This window comes from Poecilia formosa, unplaced genomic scaffold (assembly GCF_000485575.1).
Source record: "Poecilia formosa unplaced genomic scaffold, Poecilia_formosa-5.1.2 Scaffold3, whole genome shotgun sequence".
In the NCBI taxonomy this organism is placed as follows: domain Eukaryota; kingdom Metazoa; phylum Chordata; class Actinopteri; order Cyprinodontiformes; family Poeciliidae; genus Poecilia; species Poecilia formosa.
In genome coordinates, this window is record NW_006799942.1 from 3,067,165 (window position 1) to 3,093,397 (window position 26,233).

General features: G+C 38.7%; 1 protein-coding gene across 3 annotated transcripts; it reads left to right on the plus strand.

Annotated features, from left to right (window-relative positions):
* Positions 1-5,939: 5,939 nt before the first annotated feature.
* Positions 5,940-26,165, plus strand: LOC103140090 (serine/threonine-protein kinase DCLK1-like). Of its 3 annotated transcripts, XM_007555055.2 has the most exons (13): positions 5,942-6,085; positions 8,689-8,783; positions 16,405-16,486; positions 16,932-17,104; positions 17,338-17,457; positions 19,979-20,125; positions 20,499-20,632; positions 20,748-20,825; positions 21,153-21,249; positions 21,339-21,419; positions 21,498-21,611; positions 21,798-21,871; positions 23,029-23,128. In XM_007555055.2, the coding sequence occupies exons 1-13, from the start codon at positions 6,070-6,072 to the stop codon at positions 23,084-23,086; spliced, it is 1,269 nt and encodes a 422-aa protein (XP_007555117.1). In that variant the 5' UTR covers positions 5,942-6,069; the 3' UTR covers positions 23,087-23,128. The 3 variants fall into 3 exon arrangements, with proteins under 3 accessions (XP_007555126.1, XP_007555107.1, XP_007555117.1); XM_007555064.2 differs by lacking the exon at positions 21,798-21,871 and having other exon boundaries at positions 5,940-6,085; positions 23,029-26,165; XM_007555045.2 differs by lacking the exon at positions 23,029-23,128 and having other exon boundaries at positions 5,940-6,085; positions 21,798-22,790.
* The last annotated feature ends 68 nt before the right edge of the window (positions 26,166-26,233 follow it).

Genomic DNA, 26,233 nt, shown 5'->3' on the forward strand with positions numbered 1-26,233 from the left:
ATATATAAGAATATGTCCTTTTGTGCCATCATTTGTCTTCTATTATGGCGGAGTGCTCTGGAAATAGCACACTAACTTAAATCCTTTCAAGTCAAATAAGACATAAAATAAATCAACTAAAACCTTAAAACCTTTGCCAAACCAATTCTGAGTAAAAAGCTTTAAAAGCTGTTCAGTGTGAATTATATCTGTCACAGAGAGCATTTAGCACAACATCAAACACCACCTGGTGTCCCTCTGAGTGTTTGATTGCCCATGACTGTGTGAGCTTACAGCCAAAATCTGGACACTGCTGAACACTAGATTTGTGTGTGCGTTGGCGTGCGCGTGTGTGTGTGTGTGTGTGTGTGTGTGAGGGGGTCGGGGTTGCCATGTGCACAAACGCTGTTTTTCACACACTCACACTAGCTCCGTAAATCCAATCAGGTGTTAAACTGAAGAATTTCACTGGAAACATGTTTGTTTTGTGGATGAGATGAAACTATTTGTAGTGAATGTTTTACAGTTATTTCTATTACCCAGTTGCAGCAACACAACAATCTGTTTGTAACCCTTAAATAAATGCTATGTTCTTGCATTGCTCCCATTCTTGGGGAAAACATAAATAATTATACGGTCCAACGAAACGTAAGAATATATTTCCCTTTCTTTATGTTGGAGAGAACTTCAATGGATGTATTGAAAAGAAGTTTCCCTCATCAAAATTTTACATTTCTAGTAATATAGATGAATATCTGAGTGTGAAGCCTAAATATGATTTGAGCAAATAAGCTAAGTTTGTTTTTTCTCAATCGCATGAACCACACCTCTTATTCGGATGACAATTTCAATCCGTTCTAGCTGAATCCAATGAGAGTATTCCGATTGGAGTGTTTATGTGACACATTTTTATTCAGATTACTTAAACATGCCTACTGACCCGACTCTGAGTTCCTTTTGGATGATGGACCTTATGTGCGAGGCTGAGGCCAGTTACCCAATGGATGAAGCTTGGTTTGTTTTATTTGTGTTTCACTCTCTTCTTTCTTTATTTGGTCATGATTAATATATTTGTGTGACAGTAGGTACTTCTTCTTGATTGTAGCGGTGACTGGTTCCAACAGTAAATATTTTAAATTTTAGTTGCAAGAAATTAAATCCAAAATATTCATCCCCCAATCAGATTTAGATTGACAGTGATCCTCCAGATAACAAACAAATCTGTGAAGAGAGCTAAAAATTAGAATGATGCTATGACTCTAAAAGTCATATTTGATGATAAAAAAAACAAAAACAAAGAAACAACAAAAAACAGACATTAGAAATGGACCAGTATGACAGCACTTATGCATAGTTGGGAAAAGAACAAAGAAATCCACAAACTCAAAAATCATTTATTTGGTTAGATTTTTTTTTTTTTTAGATGTTCTTGTCGTTTTTCTCTAGTTTTATGTTTTAAAATGAGACAGTCATTTCTGGATAGGAGTCTATAGCAGTCAGATAATGTAGCTTTCGAGTCAGAATGTTTTATCTTTTGTCTAGGTTTAGGAAAACGCGTTGTCCTTTCTACTCAGGTTTAACAACAAAAGCCTTCCAAGAAACGAGACAGAATGCGTTATCAGTTCCCAGCAGCATCAAACAACTTCTCAGTATGCAGCTCACAGTAGATGTGAATTTAATTCTCCTTCCTTCTTCTTACTGAAGCAAAATAAAGCAACCTTATATGTTGTCTGTTTGTTGGGTATTTCATTTTGAGTATAGCCACCCCATGTTTTATGATTACAAAATTATATAAGGAGAAGGTAGAGAAAGGAAAATTACATGACAATAAATATGGAAAAGTGTCTGCTGTTTTCTGTCATGTTGTGCTTTTTCTGCCAGTGGTTGTGAGTCGGCAGGCTCAACACTGTCACCGCTCGATATTCGCTCTGCGATGATGCCACAACCCCGGCTGAGAGTGCATATACACACCGACCCAAAATAATGTGCGAAAACAATTTGCACTCAAACATAGTTCCTCTCCCCATCTCACCATCTGTGCCTCCGTCGATGCCTCACGTCTGCTAAAAATCAACAGAGAAGTGCAGATGGTGTCATCAGCAAGCATCGCTTCGACACCTCTGCATCTCATCTCGCTCTTTGTGTTGAAGCCTCTGGGGTGGGGTCACCCAAAAATAAGATCCAGTACGTCTCCAGAGAACCCAATCCTGTCTGAGAAACTTTATGAACTGTAAATGTGCTATATTTGGAGCATCTGTTACTTTTGTGCTCCATAAAACCTGTTTATGCAGGCGAACATACACAGAAGACATAAATGCGCATTAATGTGTATGAATAATACAGGTTATTCACTAAAAGTCAGTAATCTATGTGTCGTGGTGCCAATTTATTTCAGACATGGAAAACATTTCTCTCAAAATTCAACTGTGACATAATGACAATTACTGGTTGTATTTATTTGCCATTAAAGTTCTCAGTAATTATAGCTGTTATTTTTGGTTGCAGTTGATGTGATGCATTAAATGTCATTGCAACGCTAATCTCTTATGAAAATATGTGGCTTACATAACAGAATAATGCTGGGTGGATCAATTGGTTCATCATTACTTAAAAAAAATCACACACTTTACTTACTATTTTACACAAAATATTGTAAGAACTCTTTTCAAAACTCTCTGCAAAGTTATAGCAATCACTCTAATTTTTAAATCTGTGGTACAACTAAATGAAATCTCCTGCAGCCTTCAGAAGTCAAGTTAGCAGCAGGTAGAATCCACTTCTGCAATGTAATCTCAGGATAAATACAGTTCCCTGTGAAGGTTGCAGAGATCTGGGAAAACGTTATGGAAAAGTTTAAAGCTAATCTACCAAGACATGGTCATGTAGAGCTACAACATGTAAAACAATGTGTTCTGATAAAATAAGACCATAATGAAATTTTCTGGACATAAATAATTAATGCATGATGTTGACTGTGAAGCATGGTGGCAGCGTCATGCTACAAGAAAACCAGTTAAAAGCTGCTAAAGACTTGAAACTGGGGGAGAGGTTGACCAGCAGGACAATGACTGGAAGAATTCAGTCGGCGCTATAGTGGAATGGTTTTGATTAAAGCGTTGGAAGTCTAGACCTAAATTTGACTGAGCAGGATTTGGTGGGATTTGAGCATTGATTTTCACAGATGCTCTTTATCCAGTCTGACTCAACTTGAGCCATTTTGCGACTCAGAAAGAGCAAACACTTCATTCTCCTCACATGTGACAGACTTGCAGTTGCAATTGCTATGAAACGTGGTTCAAATGCACGTCACTCAAATTGTGGGAGTTCTTAGCTTGATGCAGTTACTCCATTGTTTATTTTTTTATTTTTTTAATTCTTTTCCATCAAGCGATAACTGTGTGATCTCAATCTCTTGGTGCTTCGCTATTTGTTACACACTCAGTATTTCCCAAATCAACAAGTTCATTTACTTCAGCCTGAGCCTTCATTTTCCACATTGGCGCTGTAGCTTTACTCTAATCTGCTGGATGTACAGTCATATTCCTGCTTGGGTGTCAGACACCCTTCAGCTGACTCATAATTGTCACTTCAACTACATGTTAAAGGCTTAATTACACTAAAAATAGTAGAGCTCGCTGCAGGCTGCTAATAGCCCAATTTTAGTTGCATATTTTTTCTGTGTATTCCACAGTCACTGGAAGGACATCTTTTTTTTTTTACCCATCTTAGGCTTTTTCAAATTTTCACTGTAATGTGTCACAATTATCAACACACATCACATATGTTTATTTTGCATATGCAATAGTAAAACTACTATCAAAAGTATACTTTGGAAAGTAAAGGATGGCCAATGAAAAAAAACTGCATAAAAGTATATCTTTTATATGCTGAATTTATATCAATTGCATTTCAATCTCTGAGAAATATGTCACATATTTTTCTTAACGCTAAGCATAGTTTTAATGCCATGCTTTTACAAAACCATGCTTTTACTGGCACTGAAAGTACCAGTAATAAGCTGCAAATATAGCTGAATTATGAAACTAATAAAAGGTGCCATATTCAAGAACAGCTGGAGCCAAGGTTTGAGTATCATAAGTGGCAATTGCTGCTGTACAATCCAGTCTCCTTAGTTAGCCCTTGGCTTATAAGACTACCCCAGTGTGTCTGCACCATAAACAAGAAAGAAGCATATATTTTGTAGGAGTTTCATGTGCTATGTTTCTGCTAATTTACTGTATATAAATATTTGGGCATTGTTATCAAAATCAGTCGTGCAGTTAGAGCTTCCCTTTCACTAATGTACTAAATAATAGAATGTGTTATGTAACAACTGTTCCCACAAATGCTCTCAAATGTGTCTGAGTGCACATTATATACAACCTCATGAAAAATTATCACATAACCTGTTACTTTTGAATAGCCTGTTAAGGACTGTTGACTAAGCTAGTGTCTCGTTTGTTGTAATAGCTGCTCAGGTTGTAAAATCAGGATGTATCTGTAATATCTAATGAAAATGTTTAAGGCAGCATTCAAGCAGACAGCTTAGACCAGCAAATGTTTACACCTGAAGTCTGCAGCTGCAGGGTAAAATCCGCATCATATTCAGATAAGTATAACTTTTCCACCTGAGGTACAAAATCTGACCCAGATATGTAGTTTTTGACTTCTGAAAATGCTTTTCAGCTCCTGACATTTTTGAGGAACGAAAAATTGATTTTTATTGAAAATGACAGTTTTAGGCTGCTGAGTAATATTCTTGTCATTTTTCTCTTCAGCCCAGATAAATCGCTCCTGAACTTTCTGGTGAAGTGACATAACGTAAGGAATGTGACAGCTGTAGGCCGTATGCTGGATATGTCTGCAAGTGGTGGTTCTTGAAGCTCTGAACTCCTGCTGCAGTCCATACATTTTGAAACTTCACCAAACTCTAAAACGCTTTGCCTCAAAATCCTCACAAGGTTTCAATTATCCCTGTTGCTCATGCACCTTTTTTGATCTCAGTTTTTCTTTCCACTAAACTTTGCATTCCAATATTTTTGAATACAGCACTCTGTGGATGGGAACATCTTTGGCAGTGGCATTTTCTGGATTATCCTTACTGTATAATGTGTCAATAGTCATGACTGCCTAGCTATAGCATCACTGTAACATTACTTTTCATTTTATTTGTCTTAAGCAATGTTATTTTCTGATACAGTGAACTTTGGGTTTTTGTTAACTCTTAAGCCACAAAGATCGAAATTAACAAGAATAACAGTATAAAATATGTAACTCTGCTTATAATAAATTTACATGAGTTATATGAGTTTCATTTTTAAATTGAATTACTAAAATGAACTTCATATACAACTATAACTTATTGAGGCATGCTTGTAATTATCATCATACTATATATCAATTTAACTGCAGTAGTGAAGGAGAATAGCAGCTAACTGAAGCAACGTCTTCAGTTAAATAACAAAATGTTTTGTAGGATTTGTTGTCAAAAACAGTTAATATTAGATTTTACAATGTTGATCATTTTATTACCAATATCCATTACCTTTAGAAATTCCTTTTTATAGTGTGGACTGCTTTTGTTTTTTCGGGAATGCGAAAATGGAGGTGTTGAGTAAGCAGCTGAAGCTTTGGGTGGGTTTTCTGGTCATAAATAGAACATTTCTTTATGAAGAAACAGCTTTTAGAACACTCTGTTCTGAATCACTCCAGTATCCACCCATTGCTTTAAGCTCAATCCACCTGGTCGTCATTCCGTTTTGCTTCCAGATTAAATAAAAGCGTAAGTTTATGGGTAACTATAACCGAGCAGCACTAAAAGATGACAATTTTAGATTTTTTTTTTTTTTTTTACCCGTCCTTCCTTTCTCTTCTGCCAGCTCTCGCTCTCTCCCTCCGCTCCCCGTGCGCGTCAGAGTTTGCGCAAGCAGCCTCTCCGCCTCTCCGCCTCTCCGTGTAGTATAGCGCAGCTCCGTCTCCCATTCACACCAGTTTACTACCAGACACACACTCGGTCGGAACGCGTTAAAAAAAAAAAGGTGCTGTTCCTTTCCTTTCGCCACTTTGGATTAACACTGTGCTTTTTTCACCATGCTGGAAGTGGAAGGTAGGAAACTCAGCCGACGTTTTTGTTGCCATTTCAAGCCCGAAACTTATGTGTTAAAATCCGGATGATACAGTTTAATAGATGTTCTATTCCCCGATATTTGACCTTGACGAACAGCTTTACTAAAAGCGATTTTTTTTGTTGTTTTTTTTTGTTTTTTGGTATAAAATAAATCGGTGACATTAACGCTGTAGGCTAATATCGTTTAGTAATTGAAAGGAGGGCTTCGCTGTCTAACGCTGATGCTGAATTTCATCAATGAAGGAACCGCACCGACAACTTATCGTTTTAATTTATCCTCACGTGTAAAAAAAAATAAAAAATATGAACGTTAGATTAATTTAATGGCGAAGCCATCAACCGATTGCTTCATGTCCTTTTAATGTGGAATAATTCACAAAGTTCTTAGGCATGAATTGGACTACAAAAATGTATCCTTGAAGATGCTTTTATTGTCCAATTCATGCTGAGGCTCAGGGAATCATCGAAAGAAAGCATTCACAAAAAAGCTTGTGTGCTGCATCAAGGGATTGACTGTGAAAATCTATGCTGTCTACATTTAGCAATCTTCAGGCTTCAGATTAGTGGGAAAATAAGGTTCAGAAGTGTGGAAAAAGGTAAAACACGGAGCGCAGAGGGGGACTTGATAGCGACAAAGATTCATAAATACCTTTTAGTGATTTATTTATTTATTTATTTTACTTTATTTCCTGAATAACGCCTCAGTTCTTCAGGAACAGACCTATTTTTTCTCTTCAAACAACAGACCTTTACTGCACAATAAATCGAGTTTGTATAAAATTGCTTCAAACCGGTATCTACTCCAATTTATAGCATTTAGGGGTGTGACATTCAGATCCAGAGGTGATAAATTTGGTTGCCTTTTATTTGTTTTCACAAATAGAGAAGAAGGTCGACAAATCCAAAACTAATCAATGTAGAATAATTTTCTCAAATGTTCTGCCGTCTTCTGTGCCCAGTGTTTGTGATTCCCTAAATTGAGAAAGGTCAAGCATGAAGACTATAGCAATGCTTTCAGTAAAAGGAGAACAAATTCCATGTAATGAGTTGAAATGGCTTGATTTTTCATGGCAACTCTAACAATGCTAATAATAAATCTGTGTTCCTTGTAGAATAATTTGCTTTAAGCATTTTATATTCTGAACTAAAGTTGATTAAATGCAATCGAGGGTCCATAAAAACAAACATATAAATAGAATGCAATTAGTATGCACAATGGTAGCAAATGCAAATTCTAGAATTTTCGATCAAACAAAACAAATTGGCAGAATCCGGCTGGCGTTGTCAACATCAAAACGGCCACTGCTTTTCACACTACAATAGAGTAACGTTTTCTCAAATTTTGCTTTAAAGAATTGTGTTTAGGGTTGATTGGTCTGCCCAGACCTTCAAACCAACTGTGAGAGAGACCCTCAGTTAAGTGGTAATACTGTCAATAATCCTGAAGCAAATGCATACTTTTGCGTCTGTAAGAACTAACTTTAGCAGCTAATGGTTAGCTAGTTGCAATATTATTTTAGTGTTTAAAACTCAGCCAAATCTTCTCATTTGTCTTACTTACTATTACAGCAGTTAGACATGCATTCTTTACTATTGCATCGTAATATTGTTGTTACCGTTGCTAACCGCAGCCGTTAATGATGGCCACTAAAGTTGACATTCATTTTAAAATTCAGGAGCCATTTCACAGTTTATTGATTTTATTTGATAATCAGTTTCAAACTCTAACATTCTTGTTTGTTCTAGTAGCCTGATTCTGATTAATATCTTTGGTTTGTATAACCTTCACTTTGCTGAAAACTAAAAGGGGGATATTTTCAATGCTTTTGATCTCATAAAAGTCTCACAGACAAGAAAAGAAAAACTGTAGCTACAGTCAGTGGCAGTGTTTGATTCAGGTAACTTATCTCACTGCCCAGAATGACTATATGCTTTAAGATTCCACTCTTTAAGATCCACACAAGGTGTGTGTAAAGAATACTAGCGCAAAAAAAGCATTGTAGCCCAGCAAATTTTAAATTCAGTCAGTGCTTTGTGATTGCAAAATTGCATGTTATTTTGTACTGACATGATGCATCTCCATGTGAAATTCTTAATGATGCCCTCAAGTTTATTTTGCCTGACTGCACGACTCAGGTGAAACGTTGATTAATATAATTTTCTTGTTTAACGAGATCCTGCCACAGGGAATTTTTTGTGCTGCGCTTCAGCTGGAAAAAGAGACTGCTGAGGTCACACGTGCACTGAACAGGCAGTCCAAAATGAGGACGACCTTCGCTTACCTCCTGCCGTCAATGCAAATAGTTTGAGCGAAAGGGTTTGAGTCATGGCTAAAGAAAGATACCAAAACATAACATAAGTGAAAGAAGCGTAAAATGGATTTTAGTGTTTCCTTTTTCTGCTTCCTCACTCCTACTCCGTCTCATTCCTGTGTATGGATATGCTGAGGGCGGAAGCGTGGGCTGCTATAAATGTCCCTGAAAAACACCAGTCCGGTTTTAAATGTTTTTCTTTTCCAGTCTTTCCCTTTCTCATCTCTTGTGTGTTCCACTTTTCTCTCATTTTTTTTTCTCCCCCTCCAGTGAACGGGACGCCGGCCAGTCAGCAGTCCACTCCTCATTCGGGGAAATCTCCCACCCCCTCCCCGACCAGCCCAGGCAGCCTCAGCCGACGCCAGGTAGGACTAGCTTACACAAGCAGATACACACACACACACACACACACACACACATAACACACAATCACATAAGACTTCCACCCACAATCAGCCCACACATTTTAGAGACTTTTAAGTCTGTAACACACTCCTTTTATGTTCTCAGGAAAAGGACAAAGCTGTGACTGAGCATAGGCCAACTACATCTTAGAGTCACTTGAACAGGAAGAAACCAGCACATCCCAACACCTTTAGCATCTAAGATCAGGGTGGGGAGTGAAGCTTTGATCGCATCCAGTACTGCTCTGAGAAGCTCTGAAGGCATTTACGTTTGGACACGTGTTACTAGCCGGAAAAACACGTCCATCACATTTGCACATATGCTGACGCATTGCTCTTTGCTCCTCGCCGAGAATTCTATCTGCAAGTGTTAGCGCTGCATCGCACAGCGCCAGCCCTCGCTTCTAGTTATCTCTGGATTTATGAGTCAGCAGTTTGTCCAGCATCTGATCTAAAAATGACGAGGGCGGATCTTGTGTCGTTTTGTATGTGTACGCCCTCTGCAAAGGGTTTAGAAAACATTTTACAGTAGTAAGAGTTCATCAATTCAACTGTTTGTAAAGTTTCATTTTACTGATTAAAACATTTGTTGGAAACACTTTCTAAAGAGGATATGAGGTAGGATAGTAGTAGGATTGACGCACAAATTGAAGGTATAATGCAGAGACAGAACATGCAACTCAATGGAAAAATGCTTAATTCAAAGACAAATTGTTCCTTCTGATTTCGTAGCCCCATGGTTGGGAGCTTATATTTTAACTTAAATTTGTCAAGATGAACGTTTTGGTACAACAGTGATAATGGTGAGCTTTTATTTTCTCCTTCGACAGAGCTACTGATTTCAGCAGTACAAATGAAGCTCATGTAGTTTTTCCCCAACCTTGTGGCTGAAGGGCCTTCCATTTTATTTTTTAAATGTAATTCAAAAATTTCCAGAAGAATTAAGTTTTTGGATTAGTTTCTGTCTTGACCAAAGCTCAGGAGACTCTTTTTTTGATTTATATTAACTCATTGCGATATTGCTCCTGCTCTGATAACTTTGCTTTAGTTTTTTCTTGTCTTTTCTTCCGTTTAGGCAAATTGAAATACTTTTTAGACTTTGTCAAGACAAACAATGCTACTCTTTTTTTTTTCTTCTGTTCTGCCATTTTTTCAGTAACATTGGCAACATAACAAGCCAATATAGCTGGCCAGTGAATGTGGCTTTCTGCTTGGCTTGTAGCTTGCACGCAGTATTTAATGTTACAAAGCAGCCCTTCTATATTAAGAGAGGTAGTTGAGCATCCTCTAGTTTCCGTGCTGTGACTGTTTGCATTTTTCCACACCTCAAAGCTTTGAATACAATTTTTAGTCAATGAACACTGGCTGCCATAACGGGATTGTTTCACCTTGACACCTCAAACACAGCTAATTAGAAAAAAACAAACAAACAAAAAAAAAACAGAATATTTATTTAACTGTATGTTCACAAGGCACGGGGGCATATTAATTTAACATGACTTATTTGAAAAGTTTTGTTGCACTGTTTAAATAGAATGCCATTAACATAAAATATTTATATACCCAGAGATAAGTACTTACAGAGATGCCTGTGAATGTATTTGAGAAAACAAGGTCTAGAAGCTTCATAGGTTCTGTTTTGTGCAACATTTGACAAGCGATTTGTTAAAACAAGAAGGATCTATCAGTGGTACGGTTGTTTTTGTACGCCACAGCAGTTAGCCAGGGCTGTGGGAGCGGCTCAGATTTGGGTTGCAGCTACTGAGAACCAAACAGCAGAACTTACGCATTTGCCTGGAACTGGGTCGACATAAAAGAAACAGGCTGGCACGTGCATACATTAACCCACATTGCCAAACACACTCGGAGAATAAACAGGGAGAGCTGTCATGATTTAGACTACTGAAAATTTTAATTTCATATAGAAAATTATCTTTTCTTAACTGTGAACACATACACCAAAGTAAAAATTAAATTGAATTGCTTCAGACCGGAGTCAAACTTCAAATTGGTAAAGGTTGGAAGTTATTCAGCTTTAATTTTGTGTTTCTGGTGACTACACATGTGAATTACCATCTTATTACTCAGGAAAACAGCTTATTCTGAGATGTGATCGTAGCCTGAACTCATAATGAGAAAATGAAAGTAAAACACACTTTTTTTTTGCACAGTTCACTGAAAACAGCAGTTAAATTCTTCTGAACATCACAAGCTGAGAGCCTATTTCATAAAGAGAGATTATTCTGGGTTTTGCAATTTCTAACACTTTACTCTGAGCCGGCAATAGCTTGACTAGAAGGAGGAGTGGAAGCCTCTTTCAGCCCATTATCTCCCCTCTCCACTCTGCAGCTTCACACTCTTCAGCAATATTATGTTATAATTCTCGCCCGTGCGCCTTACTTTCCTGTGCTCCGTGGTAGAGATTCCTTCTCTCCCCTGTGCCAGTTTCAGCTGCAGCCATTTCTACTCACTCACAGTGAGTGAGCGAGAATGAGTCCCAGGCCTGCAGTCATTTGAAAGGGTGAAATTGTATCCCCTCTTTCTCCTGTGGATAGCTTCCACAGGAGAAATGATAGAAGTAGGCACCAGGTTCAAAAAATCATGTACATCTGTACTCTCTCCTTACAGCTGTCATTTCTGATCTGCAATTTTTGTAAATAGATGCCCTCTTCAGCTGATTTCTGATTTTTCTTTGAGTAGTAATGTAGGGCAATATTTTACTGAAGTAAAAAGTCAAGATTTTACCAATATTGTGAAACAAAAGTTATATTATTGATCACCATGGTTAGCATAGCTAGCAGTGCAGCAATTTCCATGAGTATTCCTAAAGAATGTTAGATCCTTTAGCTTTCGACAACACTGCTAATATCTCTAAATCCAGTGTGTTGCATGACAGATGGAGGTTGAGAACTCTTAAGGTAAAATGGCGCAACTTTGCTGTGGTCCTTTTGGCCTTTCTGTTACCCGATGAAAATCTTGTTCTATCCAAAGAATCGTTGAACCTCAAAACATACCTTAACATGTCTAAGAAACATATATTTTTTTTTATAGATTTCCAAAGAGAATTCTAGATGCAGCCATATTGTTTCAGTCCTCCGGTTCACTTTAACATGTCACCTTGGTGGAATCAGCTCTCAGAATTAGGCTGCCTACATTCCTCTGTTCAGTGCAACCTGTTTTCCTCAAGGATAATAAACTGACATAGTAGCTTTTATCTTTTAAATTTCATGCATGCAAAACTGTATTTACAAAGACACGCATAAATCCTCCAGGAATCCGAGCAGACATTCACGCACGCTTCAGAAGAAACACTTATGCATAAAATCATCATTTGTGCTCTGGTGGCAGATGAGCACGATGCACTTGCTGTCTGATTTACACATTCTGTGCACAACGTGACCTATTTTTGTAAACTGGCAGCCAAGGCTTATAAAAGTGGTTTGCATTCACAAAGTCACCCACCTCCTCCCTTCGCTCCCTCCTTTCTGTTCAAACTTCTCATTGTCCCTTCAAGCCTCTCGCTTCTCAAACAGCAGTCGACTTCTCTTTCATATTTTCCTTTTGAATGTGCCGACACGTTCAGCCACACAGGCTCCCTCACCAGGCTTTGCGTTCTGAGGCGGCTGTAGATGAATGAAAGAAACCGGCGAGGTCACGGCTCTGTGAAAAATACAAAGGGGAGAAATAAATCATTAAGCGAAAAAACAAAACATGATGGCGACACCTTGGAGGTGAGAGAAACAGACGTTCACGTTGCAGAACCTGCGACAGTCGGGTGGTTTGGATGAGCTGACTCTCATCCATATGATGTCACATATACCATCTTTTCACTCTTAGGTGTCTTCCTCAAGTGTTCATTAGGCGAGTATTTTAGCCAATCATATCCAATTTCCATTGAGTTGCATGCTCTGTCCCTCATCCATATCACTCATTTCTTGTATTGGGTGATTTATCGTTAATTTATTTGTGTGTTTGTGTGAGAAAGAAAGAAACTGTGAGATGAAGAAGAAATTATCCATTAAACCTTGTAACATTGTCTTATTCATCCATATGACTGTTTTTTGTTTTATTTTTTTCCCTTGTATTGTACTGTATTTCCTGTTACTTTTTGTGTTTTATTTCATTAAGTAGTCTGTTTTTTTTCTTAATGTGACTGGCTGCACCACATTAGTCTCTCATTAGTTTCTAAACCTGTAGATTTGAAAGTTTTATTAACAAAAATAAGTTATTTAAATGATTTTAAAATGTGTAATACTCAATGCTCCTTAATATAACTCTTTTGCAAAGAGATACAGAACATTTTCATGCATACTTTTTTCTGAGATAAATCACATTCATGATATGGTGACTGTCATGTGAGGCTGCCAGCTCTTCTTGGCTCATTTGTTCCCATTTTGTGTTTCCTTTTTTTCTGAATGTATTCATTTTCATTTGTTTGAGTCATTAAATTTGTCGTTTCATTTTCATTTTGTGGTCTTTCTTCGTGTGCTCCTTATGTTTCTTATTTTTATGTATGATTGCAATTAACTTTTCATAAGCGGCCCAACTGAGCCGAATAGCTCTGCATTAATAACTAGAAGCCCAGAGCAGCTGCTATCCACTCTGTTTGGACACATTTCTCTTCATCTATGCATTTTTGGTATATAAAGAGATACAATTATTACAGCTTCCTCCATTTAGTAACAAGTCTGGTGAAAATGTGTAGCATCATTAGAATTGCTTTTTCAGTGGGCTGGAAAAACAACAAATAATGTTTTATAGTTTGGTTCCCATAACAGTTCACATGAACTAGAGTGCAAGTATATGAAGATTTTTCATCTAAATTCCTACTTTATGTTTTTGTTGTTCAGGCTTTCTAAAATGTTTTATATAAAATCAATGACTTCCTGGTTGCTTGGACTGTAAGTATAAATAACAAAGAGGTCTGTTTTTGTTAGTCACTACATGTGAAAATAAGCCTTCAAACATGAAAAATGAAAAGAATCAATCATCTCTACTTTCATGCACTGACTAATGCACTGAAATACACAATTGGACATTTTAAATGCCTTACTTACAGTTTACTGGGCTGATTTTAATTTTACTACTTTAGAAAGCGCACCTGAGGTCCTCTAAGTTTCTTTTAAAAATTTGTCTTGGGTGTATTAAATTAAGTCTTTGCAAATGAAGTTCAAAATCCCGATAAGATCCCATCACTTTGTCTGAGTGGCAGAGCAGAAAAAACGGCAGTCTGTCTGTCTAGACAACAAGTCCAGTAATCTAATCTGTCTTGTTTGCTTTTTAAACCCAGAGAGTCATGCAGGGACAAAACCAACTCTTCAGTTTCCCTTTAATCATATTACATTTTTCCACCAAAAACAAACGGCGTTAAGTCCTTCATCTAATATTGTCTGGCACTGAAAGTGACAAAGAGGCTGCAGGGGAAAAAAAAAAGAAAGAAAAAAAAGAGCCTCGATTCTTTGAGGCCAGAGAGACAGAGAGCAGGAAGGCTTCGGGATGTGTCTCCTAATCAGATTCAGACAGCAGCACAGAGGACAAAGCTGGAAATATCTCCAAGTTGGTTATGTAAATGTGCACTGCATTTTTAATCTGCAGCTCTACAGCTGGCAGCCTTTCCTTACCACCACAGAACAGATCATTATTTCTGCCTCAACACATCTGCTTCTGCGATTATGCTTCCCATTTAAAGTCAGCCTCCCCTAATTCTCTTTTATCCACTGACCAGTTTTCAGCTGCCGAGCGCTCCCATTGCAGATTTGAAGAGAAGTATGTCCAAAAAAAATTATGTGAAAGGTGTTTTGCCAAGTGTGTTTTTTAGCAGAGTGACTCAGTTCAAACAAGAGTGCCGAGCTCTGGAGTCAGAAATAACAAAATGAGCCAGCAGGGAGAATGCTGGGCTTTATGATATAATCATGATTAACATCACCCAGAACAGACTCCTCATCCGTTCTCTCTCACTCTGTCTGTCGCTCCATCTGTCTCACCGGCATCCTCACAGAAAACACAGACAGCGTTTTCATCGAAGGTTGAGCTCACCTCCCAGTCTGCAGACAGGAAATGGCCATATATAGGCTTTCTGTCTCCTCGCTGGAAGTTTCATAAGCTGCTGCTCTCCTCTCTCTGTGAGCAGTCTCCATAGCAACAGTATTTTGTTTCCCTCTGTGGCAGGAAGCAAGAGAGAGAGGGGTAGAGATAGGAGTTTGAAATGAGACGGCCAGCGTAGATGTACGATTAGGGCACAACAACAGAAATGGACATACGGAGGAGGAAAAACGCAAGAGCAGAAAGAGGAGATGAAAAGCACCGCAGGGCCGTCGGGTATTAAGTGGGTTTTCTTGCTCTGGGAATGAGTGCCCGACCAAACACAAACATTATATAAATCTGACTTTAGTCTGACTCATGGCTACATTCAGATAGGTGTTTTTCAGGTCACAGCAACAGAGATGAGTAAATGCACCGACAGCAACTCAGGCGAAGAATTAGGGCAGATCACTTCTGTAAATAGGTTCTGAACAAAAGTCGTTAAAGTTCAATAAAACGGCCTTTTCCGTTTCTGTAACGACAGTGAAGATCCTCACAATGTGCAAGTGTCAGTCATTTTTTTTCACGAGAAAATCTGTAAAGTTTTGACACAGAAAAGGGTTTGTGGTCCTTGGCAGCACAATGGGCAGCATAACGTATTTGATTGCCCTTTAGGAGATTTTTGATCGATTGAGCAAAACTATTTTTCTGCAACTGACTTTTTTTCTCTTCATTTGAAAAATAAAGGTATATATTTACATATATAACAGAAATACCAATGACGTTTTAATAGTTTATTTCAATGGATGGCATGTCTATTATAGACTTAAAATGTCATAAAGAAGTCATGCAAAAACTAAAGAGGTGTATCTGAATCACACACACACGCACACACATGCACACAGTGATAGTTTCTGACATGAGATAATGGCAGTTACCCAGGGCAGTTTTAAAAAAGTTGGGCGCAAAGCGTCATACCCTTGCCTCCATTTTGGGGACATCGTCTTGTTTTTCCCAGTCCTTGATGTTTGCTGGGACAGACATTTCACTTGTTTTGTAGCAGAGATTTTCAAAATCCTAACCTAATGCTGCCAATTCAAAGATAAATTTCAAATCTAGTTCTTCATTCTGATTGGATTATTAGGAACCAATCAATGAAAGCAGTTGTTTAAATGCTAACACCTTTTTTTTCACTGGACATACAAAGTAATGTGGCACTAACATTTATCATTCTAAAATAATGTTTTCCTACAAACTTGGAAGCCAATTTGTTTTTCACCTCATACCATTTGAAATCCTTTGTGAAGTGTATGGAAGCAGCAGTTCTGTTGCTTCCATAAAAGGACGTTACATGTCAGAGGAAATCCTGACATTTTTATCTTTAGAGAACAGCAGATTGCTCATATTAGACCTTCTAACTTGTGGAACCTGCTGTTATTAGTTTTGTGTGAGAAGCAGCAGTGATGAACAGAGGCATCCATGATTGAAGCAGCTTCAATCATGCATCATGTGTTTTATGGAATAAAATCATTTTAAAGTGAATTTCTCTCCCTCTTTGCAGGGGTCACTGGGTTCCTCCACCTCTTTGTCTTCCGCCCAGGTTTCCAGCCCAGCGGAAGACAGCAATGACATCAATCCTGAAGGTGAGGATCATTTATGTTGGAAAATTGTTTCATTTATTAGTAATTAAGGAAAAGCTTGACTCGTTCAAATGTCAAACTTGAATGAGTCAGTTTTTGTGACCTTTGATGCCTCTTTTTGTACCTTCTTTATGCTTCTCTGATTTGTACATTCTGTTCTCAACATGGTTTCTCACCACTTCTTCCCTCCTTTGGTGCTTTACTGTAAAATATTGATGCTGTTTTATATTGTGTAAAAAGGTTATTCAGTTATAAGCTTCAATATCTGGAGAGAAAAAAAAAATACTGATCTGGAGAAAAGGGTGAACATGTTCTAAATTAACATGACATCTTAATATTTTTTTTTTATTTTTTTTTTTACTCAGAGCTCTGCAGACCATTTTCATAAAGTGGTACATATTTTTTAGTCTGTAAGCAGATTTGAACCTTTTGTGTCCCGCGCCTGCAGCTGAGATTCTCCAGGACGAAGTTCCTGCTGTGCCGTCCTACATATCGGACCGCTACAGGGTGGGCCGGATGCTGGGTGACGGGAACTTTGCAGTTGTGCGCGAATGCGTGGAGCTCTCTACAGGAAGGGAGTACGCTCTGAAGATCATCAACAAGGGCAAATGCAGAGGCAAGGTAAACAAATGTCTGAAAGCAACTTTTGAATTTAAACTGTGTCCAGTCAAGGAGAGAAACTGTAATGTCTGTGTAATGGAAAAGAAGTTTTCATAAAGAGCATCATGCATGGACTGTGATTTAAGCTAATATTGTTAAGCTTCAAACATGCTTTTGCTTAGCCTGTTTGGTTTAATAAATCTACTTTTATTAATTCAAACATCTCACTTAGTTGTTCTTCTGTTTGCTCTAAGGAACACATGATTCAGAATGAGGTGGCCATCCTCCGCAGGGTCAAGCACCCAAATATTGTTTTACTCATTGAGGAAGTGGACACTTATAATGAGCTTTACCTGGTCATGGAACTGGTCAAGGTATGTTTATTTCATATTGACTAAAGTCTATACAGTGTCTTTAAATTTTTTCATATTTTGACACATAAGCCTCAAACCTAAGTGGAAATAATTAGGATATCTGTGTGATAGGTCAACACAGAGTAGGGCAAAATTGTGAAGCGCAAAGGTTTAGTTTTAACTATTTTTCTATTTTAATTATTATTTGCAATTATAACTGCAGTTGTCCACCTCTCTCCTTTAGTTTTGTGCTTTCAGGCTAATGTTGCAAAGAAATCGTCCTTAATGTTTTGCCTGGGGAAATAATGGTTTACCTAACTAACCAATTAAAAATCTGAAAAGTGGGGCATGCATTTTGTGTACATCTCTACCAACTTTGCACGTCCAAAAAAAATGTTTTCTTTTCTGACTCATCTTTTCAAAATAGCCAAATCTCAGTTTGTCTGGATGAAGAGCATTAGTAATTTTCTCACCTTGCCACATCTCTTAAATTAGATTTTGGTTTGGCCTTTGACTGGGACATTGTAGTACTGAAACATGCTGTAAACAATTCCATTGTATCTCTAGCTGTAGGTTAGATTTAGATGTAGATGTAGGTTTTCCTCCTTGAAGGCGAACCTCCATATTCCAGCCTTTAAAACATTTTCTTCCAGGGTTGTCCTGTATTTAACTCCATCCATAAAGGACTTGTGGCAAACTGCAAACAGCACCTCTTTTGGTCTTTTCCTTTTCCAAAAAGGGCTTTCTTTCTACCAGTCTTCAACAAATCCTGAAGTTCAGCTGTCTTGTGAACAGATTCATGGCCATTTGCTCTGCTTAGGGATACCAAACCGAGTTTTCAGTGCATATTCTATTGCACATGATGCTGATCCACATCTTGAGCGGAGCAGCTGAGATGACGACAGAGACAGAGGCGTAGCAATCAAGCAGCGCAACGAATGACGAAGTCACGCAGCATGAGATGGAGAGAATCTCTCCTTGGCTCCAGGCGCTCTTGTGCTCGCATCCTTCATTCTCTCTCCTGCTTCATGAGTCGAGAAATGTTTGTGCATAATTCAGGAGCCAGGAATGCAATCCATCTGTTCGTTCTGTTGTATGGAGTACTACAGGATATAGACGTGAGCCAGTCTGTGGGAGAAATGTGCGCACTTGTTACCATGTCCAAAAGAGGGAGGAGGATGAAGAGGAGGCTGGGGATGAATGAGGTGGAACATAGTCACTGCCAGAGCGAGAGAGACAAATAATGCAGAATAAGATGATAGTAATCACGTATTTCTTCTGGGTTCTTTTGTTGGCTTCTGATTTGGGTTTGTTACTTTAATTTGAACTAAGGGAGCAGTCAGAAAACAATTTGAGATGATATCGGGAGGGATGTTACCAAATTAAACCCTTGGAGAATTTATGCTTTTTTTTTGTAAAAGCATGATGTCATTTTGACTGAGGAGTGATGCAAAATAATCTATTTGGGGAAAAAAATATGCTATGAATGCATTGTTGTTAGTCAGAGTTTTATTGATTATAAAAATTAACATCAGCCAGTGTAAGACAGGAGGTTATCTAGATCCTGGGTTCCTTTTAGACTGACTAATAATGAAACAAAGTAATCAGAAGTTATGTTTGAAATTCTCCACAGCTCATATAAGGCATAGAGTAAACATGTGAAAGAATGTACAAATTCACTAAAACTATGTATGGAGGACAGGCCCTGAACGCGACACCCATTGTTAGACATGGTGGTGGCAGCACCATCCTGTGGGAATCCTTTGCAATAAATTATGCTAGAAGATCCTGGGAAGTTGCAAAAAACTTGACACTGAAATGGAGGTACTCCTTCCAACAGGACAACACCATAAACTAGCAGAGGCACATAGAAATACATGCCAGACTTTTCAGATTTTATATTTGTCAAAAACAAGAAAATAATTAAAACCAATTATCCATTTTCTCCCACTTCATATCTATCCACTACTTCCTATTTGTCTGTGAGGTAATGACCTGTGCCCACTGCAGTTGAGCAGGGTTTCTTTTCTAGCTCTCATTTAAACAATTGTCAGTCCGGAGGTCAAACCCAGACAGCGAGTCTGGCATTTTCTTGTGCTACTTTGTCCAAAGCTTCAGAGAGTCTGAGAAAGTGCTAGATGACAGAAAACCGGAGTCCTATTTTAGTCCTCTGCTCCATTTAGCTCAGTTGGAGAGACGGTCTCAGAGAGCATGGGAGAAGAGAAGAGGCTGAGCTCTGGAAAGGCGAAAAATATGACGATCTGAAACCTGAGAGAAACGGTTAAAGGAATCAACAGACGTAATTGCAGGAAATGCAAATTACAGACGTGAATGAAAAGTTTCAAACAAGCTCAGAAATGGGGTCATACATCACCCCTTTCAACCGCTGATCAGACAAAACATGCACTGTTCAATGAATAAAACCATTTCCTGGAGAAAGGACTAAGCGACTCAGTCGGAAAGATTGAATCTGAAAATGCCAGTACAGTTTCCCCAAAACAGTATGGTTCCAGTCCTAATAACTCACATGACTTGTCTGCAGGGGGGAGATCTGTTCGACGCCATCACCTCTGCCAACAGATACACGGAGAGGGATGCCAGTGGGATGCTCTACAATCTGGCCAACGCCATCAAATACCTCCACAGCCTCAACATCGTGCACAGAGACATCAAACCAGAAAACCTGCTGGTGAGTTAACACATGTACAGTAACTTGGTGATTTGTGGTGTCCTGCGTCTTCGCTTGGTCCCTGAAGGATGTAGCATGTCCAGTATTGCTCTGCCTGTTCTATTCGCAATACAAAGTCATTATTTTGGCAAAAGTTTCTTAAACTAGCTTTCATATTAAATTTTGAGACTGGATGTATTCAGGTGATAGAAGTCTACTTTGGTCTTTAATCCTTAAAGGACAGCATCTTAGTATTTACAGCAGATAATATATATTAACTGCTTATTACCCTTTCATAGAACTTCATTTTTCCTACTGCACCGTGTTACACTCTGTGGAGCTGTCTAAAACCAAACCTCTAGTCAGACCGACTGTTTTTTATGTGAATTTGTAGGTGTATGAACACGCAGATGGCAGCAAAAGTCTGAAACTGGGAGACTTTGGTTTGGCGACGGTGGTGGACGGACCCCTCTACACGGTCTGCGGGACGCCAACATATGTAGCACCTGAAATTATTGCAGAGACAGGGTAAGAGTCCTAGTTCAGATCAGATGTGAGGATGGCTGCAGAGCCAAATGAAATCCTGTCTTCTCAGCAGATCAGCAGTATTTCTCATTCTAATTATTTCTTTATCTTTGAATAGGTACGGCCTTAAGGTGGACATCTGGGCAGCTGGAGTCATCACCTACATCCTACTGTGTGGTTTCCCACCTTTTCGAGGGTAAGCTTATAGTTACCTACAAACAGAAGTTTTTTTATTGCATCAGGGTTCCAATATGTAGCTTTGATTGACAGAAACTTGAAATGATCTCTTGTGCTGAAGTTTAATTGGAGTTGTTTGAATTTTTTGTTCTCTGAACAGGGACTTTATATAAAACCTTAAATGAGCTTTTAAATGTTTCTTTTCAAGGGTTATTGTTTTGCAAGCACTTATTTCCACCACTCGATGTCTCTATGCTACACCTGAAAATCGTACTTTAGCTGTGACATAGCTCTTTCAGAGAACTACTTCATTCATATCTGATTTCTATTATGGACATTTTTGCAGGAGCAGTGAGGATCAAGAAGCCCTTTTTGATCAGATACTGATGGGGCAGCTTGAATTTCCTCTTCCGTACTGGGACAACGTGTCAGAGACAGCGAAGGTGAGCAATCCCCTGAATGCATCGTAATTGTGAAGAAGATGATGTGCTACCACAGGAACAAGCTCACCCTCCGCTGCTTGTTTCTGCAGGATCTGATCCGGTCCATGCTGGAGGTGGAGGTGGACCAGAGATACACTGCCCTGCAGGTGCTGGAGCATCCTTGGGTTACTGTAAGTAGAGCATCTGTGAGTTGGTGGAACTGTCTTTCCTTCAGAAACGCTGACTTGCTAATCTTCTGCTCAATGTAGAATGAGGGTCTGTGTGAAAACGAACACCAGCTGTCTGTAGCGGGAAAGATAAAGAAGCACTTCAACACCGGGCTCAAGGTCAACGACACCAACGCGGGGGTGTCAGTCATTTCTGTGAGTAATCAACTGCAGACCCCGATATTCCACTGCTTTGACAGCTATCGCACACAATTAAAATGTTTTACACAAAAGAACAATTTTTGGTCTTTTGTTCTCGTAGCTCCAACACTTTAGACAGTTCCAGCTTTCTGAGTGAAGTTTTCTCACGTGTGCTGGTGTTTGGTTTCTCTTTGTGTTCAGCTGGATGACAGCTTTTCTATGCAGCGATCTGGGTCGTTGGATTTCTACCAGCACCCGGCTATGTACTGGATAAGGTACGCCAGGTTTCCATGGAGATGTGAAAAATGCCACAAAGTGGTCAGAATTCAAAACAAGCTAAAATAGTGTCTGTGAAATTGATGGCCCCAGTCCCATCCATCGCTGAGTGCTCCCCCGCTGGTTGGCTGCTACTGCTGTGCTGCTATTTCAGCATGATTTGTTGTTCGTACTCGGCTTTTTGCTTCTTCCCTTTCATCCTCCCCTCGGTCTGAACACACATTTCACACCTGCTTAACCTGCACTGTCCTGTGTTGTGTTCATTTATTTGTGTTGCCTGGAACAAAGCTGCATCTTTGATGGAAAACGTCAAAAATGAGTGGCACAGTGATTTCTTCAGAGAATGTTTTTTTGTGAATCCTGCCTCTTCAAACAAATGCTGTTGTTCTCTGTTTGCGTCTTTAAATTCCTGTGGTTTCACTCTTGCGTGCATGAATATATTGATCGTTTTTGATGTGTGTTGCTTTCCAACCCAGCTCACTCTTTTAAGAACTGGTTTCTGTTGCCCGGCCCACCCACTGACATATGAACAACCTTGAGAGTCGCAGCTTTTTGAGACACCAGTGGCAAGAGGAATTGACAACACACATGAACAAATTAACAACAAAATTAGCAGTTTGATGAACCATTGTGTCTGATTTCTAGTTACTTTGGTGTATATTTGAGTTCATAATGATGAATCTTATGAACGAGTTTTATGGAAATTAAAGGACTGATGCAGGATTCTTATGATATCTGGAAAAGCATATTTATTTAAGTATTTTCCAGATCTGAATATCGGTCTGTCCAGCAATACCTCTCTCCATGCCTCCTCCTTCAATTCTCTGGTTATATGCAAAGCCTTACAACCGTAGCAATCATTGTGAATTACTGAATTTACTTTTTTTTTTTTAACTACCTATAAAACGGATGAGAACTTAGAACATTTGATTCTGTAAATGTATGGAATCATGACAGAACTGTGTAGGAACCCTGCTAAAGCTTTGGAGAAATCAAAAACCTTATGCAGACTATTTAACTTGGTAATTCCTCTTGTCACTGCCCACCTAACCACAAATCATTTCCTGACCAGCATGTGCAAAACTTGTCTGTCCCCCTTACAGTGGTACACATGATGGATCTGATCAGGATGTTCTACTGTGTTTGTCTCTGACAGGCCACCCCTCTTGATAAGGAGGGGCAGGTTCTCAGACGAGGACGCCACCCGAATGTGAAGCCGTCGCCTTTGCAGATGATCCAGACTGTGAACGCAGAAATGACAGCGAGGGCACTCCGGCCGGAGCCTCCCAGTTGCCTCCCCGGCTTGCCCGCAGACCCTCCCTGTCCGACCCCTGACTCTTGCTCCGACCCCTCCTCGGATCCAAGCCCCCTGTCGGACTCAGATGATGTCTCCATCAGCTCGGTCAGCACCGTCTGCTCCCCCAGCTCACCCTTCTAGCGATTAGACGGAGGAGGAGGAGGAGGAGAAGCAAGGAGGAAATCCTCGTCCAGCTCCTCCTGTATAGAGGAGAAGGAAGAGGAGGAAAAGGAGGTGATCCCCCCACACCTGACTGTGGGGTCATTGCAGATAACTGTGGAGAAAAGACAATTAAGAGAGAATTTTTAAAATCCCCTGAATCCATCTATCCAATTCAAGAGGAGAGATTGATGGAGGGGTGGAAGTGGAAAGATGGACTTCCTTTTGTTTCTTTTGAACATTTTCTCATCTGAGCACATGTCGAGCTCAAGGAGCAAGAAAGGGCGAGAATTGTTTGCCTTTCGGTGATGATCCGGGCCAAACATGGAAACTTCCTCACTTCTGGAACAGCTCAATATGGCAATATGAGAACACTGACCAATGTTCATGTTTTATTGAACCTTATTTAATCGTGATTTATTTACTAAATTTTTTTATACGCATTGCTCTTTTTCATAGAGGAAAAAAAAAAAGTTGTTGTCCTAAAGAGCATAGTGGAATAAAAATGAAGGAGACATATGTAGAAATAGAACTGGGACATGTTAAAGTAGGCTGGGGTAGACTTGGTCAACGCTGGAATCAAAGCTACGAGAAGCAGAAATTTGTGAAGATGTTCAGAGACTCGTGCTACAGCTCTGCTCCGCTCGAGCTTCGCCTAACACAGGGTTTACATGTTACAAAGACGATAATGGTGCATCTTCTCTCTTCTTTATACCTGCTATGGTCACAACATCTTAAACCAGAAGATACAGCAGCATCCAAATGCTTGTAGCAGACATCTGAACCACCTTTTCTGAACACACTCACGTTGCGCTGACACTTCATTGATCTTTATTTTCAACCAACGCCGCCGTTGTAATCCATTAACATTAAGCTGCATCTCGGCAAATTAGAAAACAATTGAAAAGTTCATTTATTTCGTCAACTTGATTCAAACTGTGAAACTTATGTTTACATGACTTATAACACAAATGAAAACTTCACTTGTGTATTTTAATATTACATGAAACCCATAAACAATTTTTGTTTAACAGCTTACTGAGAATATCCATGTAGCTATTTTACAAAGTATTAATTCAGTGCTTGGTCAGAGGCTCCCTTTGCACGAACTACTAGATCAGTGGAGCGTGTAATGGAGGAGGTCAGCCTGTGGCTCTGCTGAGATATTCAGGAAACACAGGTTGATGTAGTAGTGGCCTTCAGCTCACCTGCATTGTTGGAAATAGTGTTTCTCATCTTCCTTTTGATAATATCTCATCAATTCTCTTTCACGTTTAAGTCAGGCGAGTTTTCTGACCAAGTTTGGTGTCGTCATGCTCAGTAAACATGGTACTGGAAATCTACGCAGCATGGATAAGTACCAGGTCCTGCTTATAACAGTCATCAGCATCTTCAGCAGAGGGAAGGGAAAATTCTTGAATGGACTTTGTTTCAAAATCATCTTAAGATTCCCCATACACTTTTTTCCTCCACTCAATTTTCCATCTGTATTCTTGTATACAGCACTGTGTCTAAAGCCATCTTTCACTCAGTGCTGGTTTTTGTGTCAATGTTGGTCGGCTGGACAACTATCAAGTCAGTATTTCCATATAATTGTGTGGACTCTCATAAAATAACATTTCCTTTTTAACATTTTTTTTTATTTGTCTTATGTGATAATCTGGTTTTCTAAACAACAGGATTGGAGTTTTTCATTAGGTGTAATGATCAACAATCAATTATTAATATTAACAGAAATAAACTATTTAAACATATTCCTCAGTTTATTGTATATTTTCAGTTCTTGAATTTCTTTAACGACATAAATTAACTTTTATTCTGATTTACTGAGATGCACCTTTATGCCAACATTTAAGAACGGTATGATTGTTGTGGTCCAAATGCTTCTTAAATGTCTACTGATGGGTATGAAGGGGTGCCTATTTACACAAACGTTTTGCAGTCTTTTTACAGTTAAAGATGACAGAAACACTGGCAGGACGGATGAAAACCAGCAGCACTCGTGCAAAGCAGTTACAAGATGGAGGAGGACTTGTTTAAGCTCTGTAAACCTCATTCATGACTTCATTTATTTAGATGAAAGCATGACAGACATACAGTAGCCTATTCTTATAATAAAAAATGTTTAGTGTTCAAGTATTGTTTACATGTTATGTAAATAACAGTTTTATTTATTTTGATAGTTCACAATACAGTATATTTCTTTACTAGTAGTAAATATATGACAATTGTAAAAAACTAAAAAAGAAACTAAAAAAAAAATGAAACAAAAAGAATCATGCCTGACAGTCAATAGGCAAAAAAAAGAAAAAAAAAAGAAATATGAATTCAATCATCTGATCAAAATGGAGAAAAAAAAACTACAGTTGAAATGAATAGTATCATTTTTACCTGATGTTGTTTCACCTAGATAAATCCACACAGTCAAATATACATTTGTGGGGAAAAAATAGAAACCATCATTTTTGCTTCGTTATCAGTTCTGACAAAGATGCCACTCTATGTGCAAAATCAGACAGTAATTTTGATTTTCAGTTACTAATGTGAAGGGAGAAATGCAGAACTGCACTTGTTTTTTTTAGAGAGAGATTTTAAAGCAGTTGTATCATTTGCCTTTCTTTCTGCATTTCTTCCTATCATGACATTTACACAGTAATGTGCTGCAGTGTGAATATGTTGTGCTGATGAAACCCACACTCTCTGGTACACGGTTAACCAAAGTGCTCTCACTGCTGCTCTACTGCATTCAGCCTTTCCTGAATACTGATACCTGTACCTCTCTTCATCAATGGTCTGTCAATAATCAAAAGTAATAATTAAAACACCTTTAAAAACTATATTGTTTGTGTTTATTTTTCGGGATTTTATTTAGGGGATTCAAGGGCTACCGTTGCTTAGTTGAATA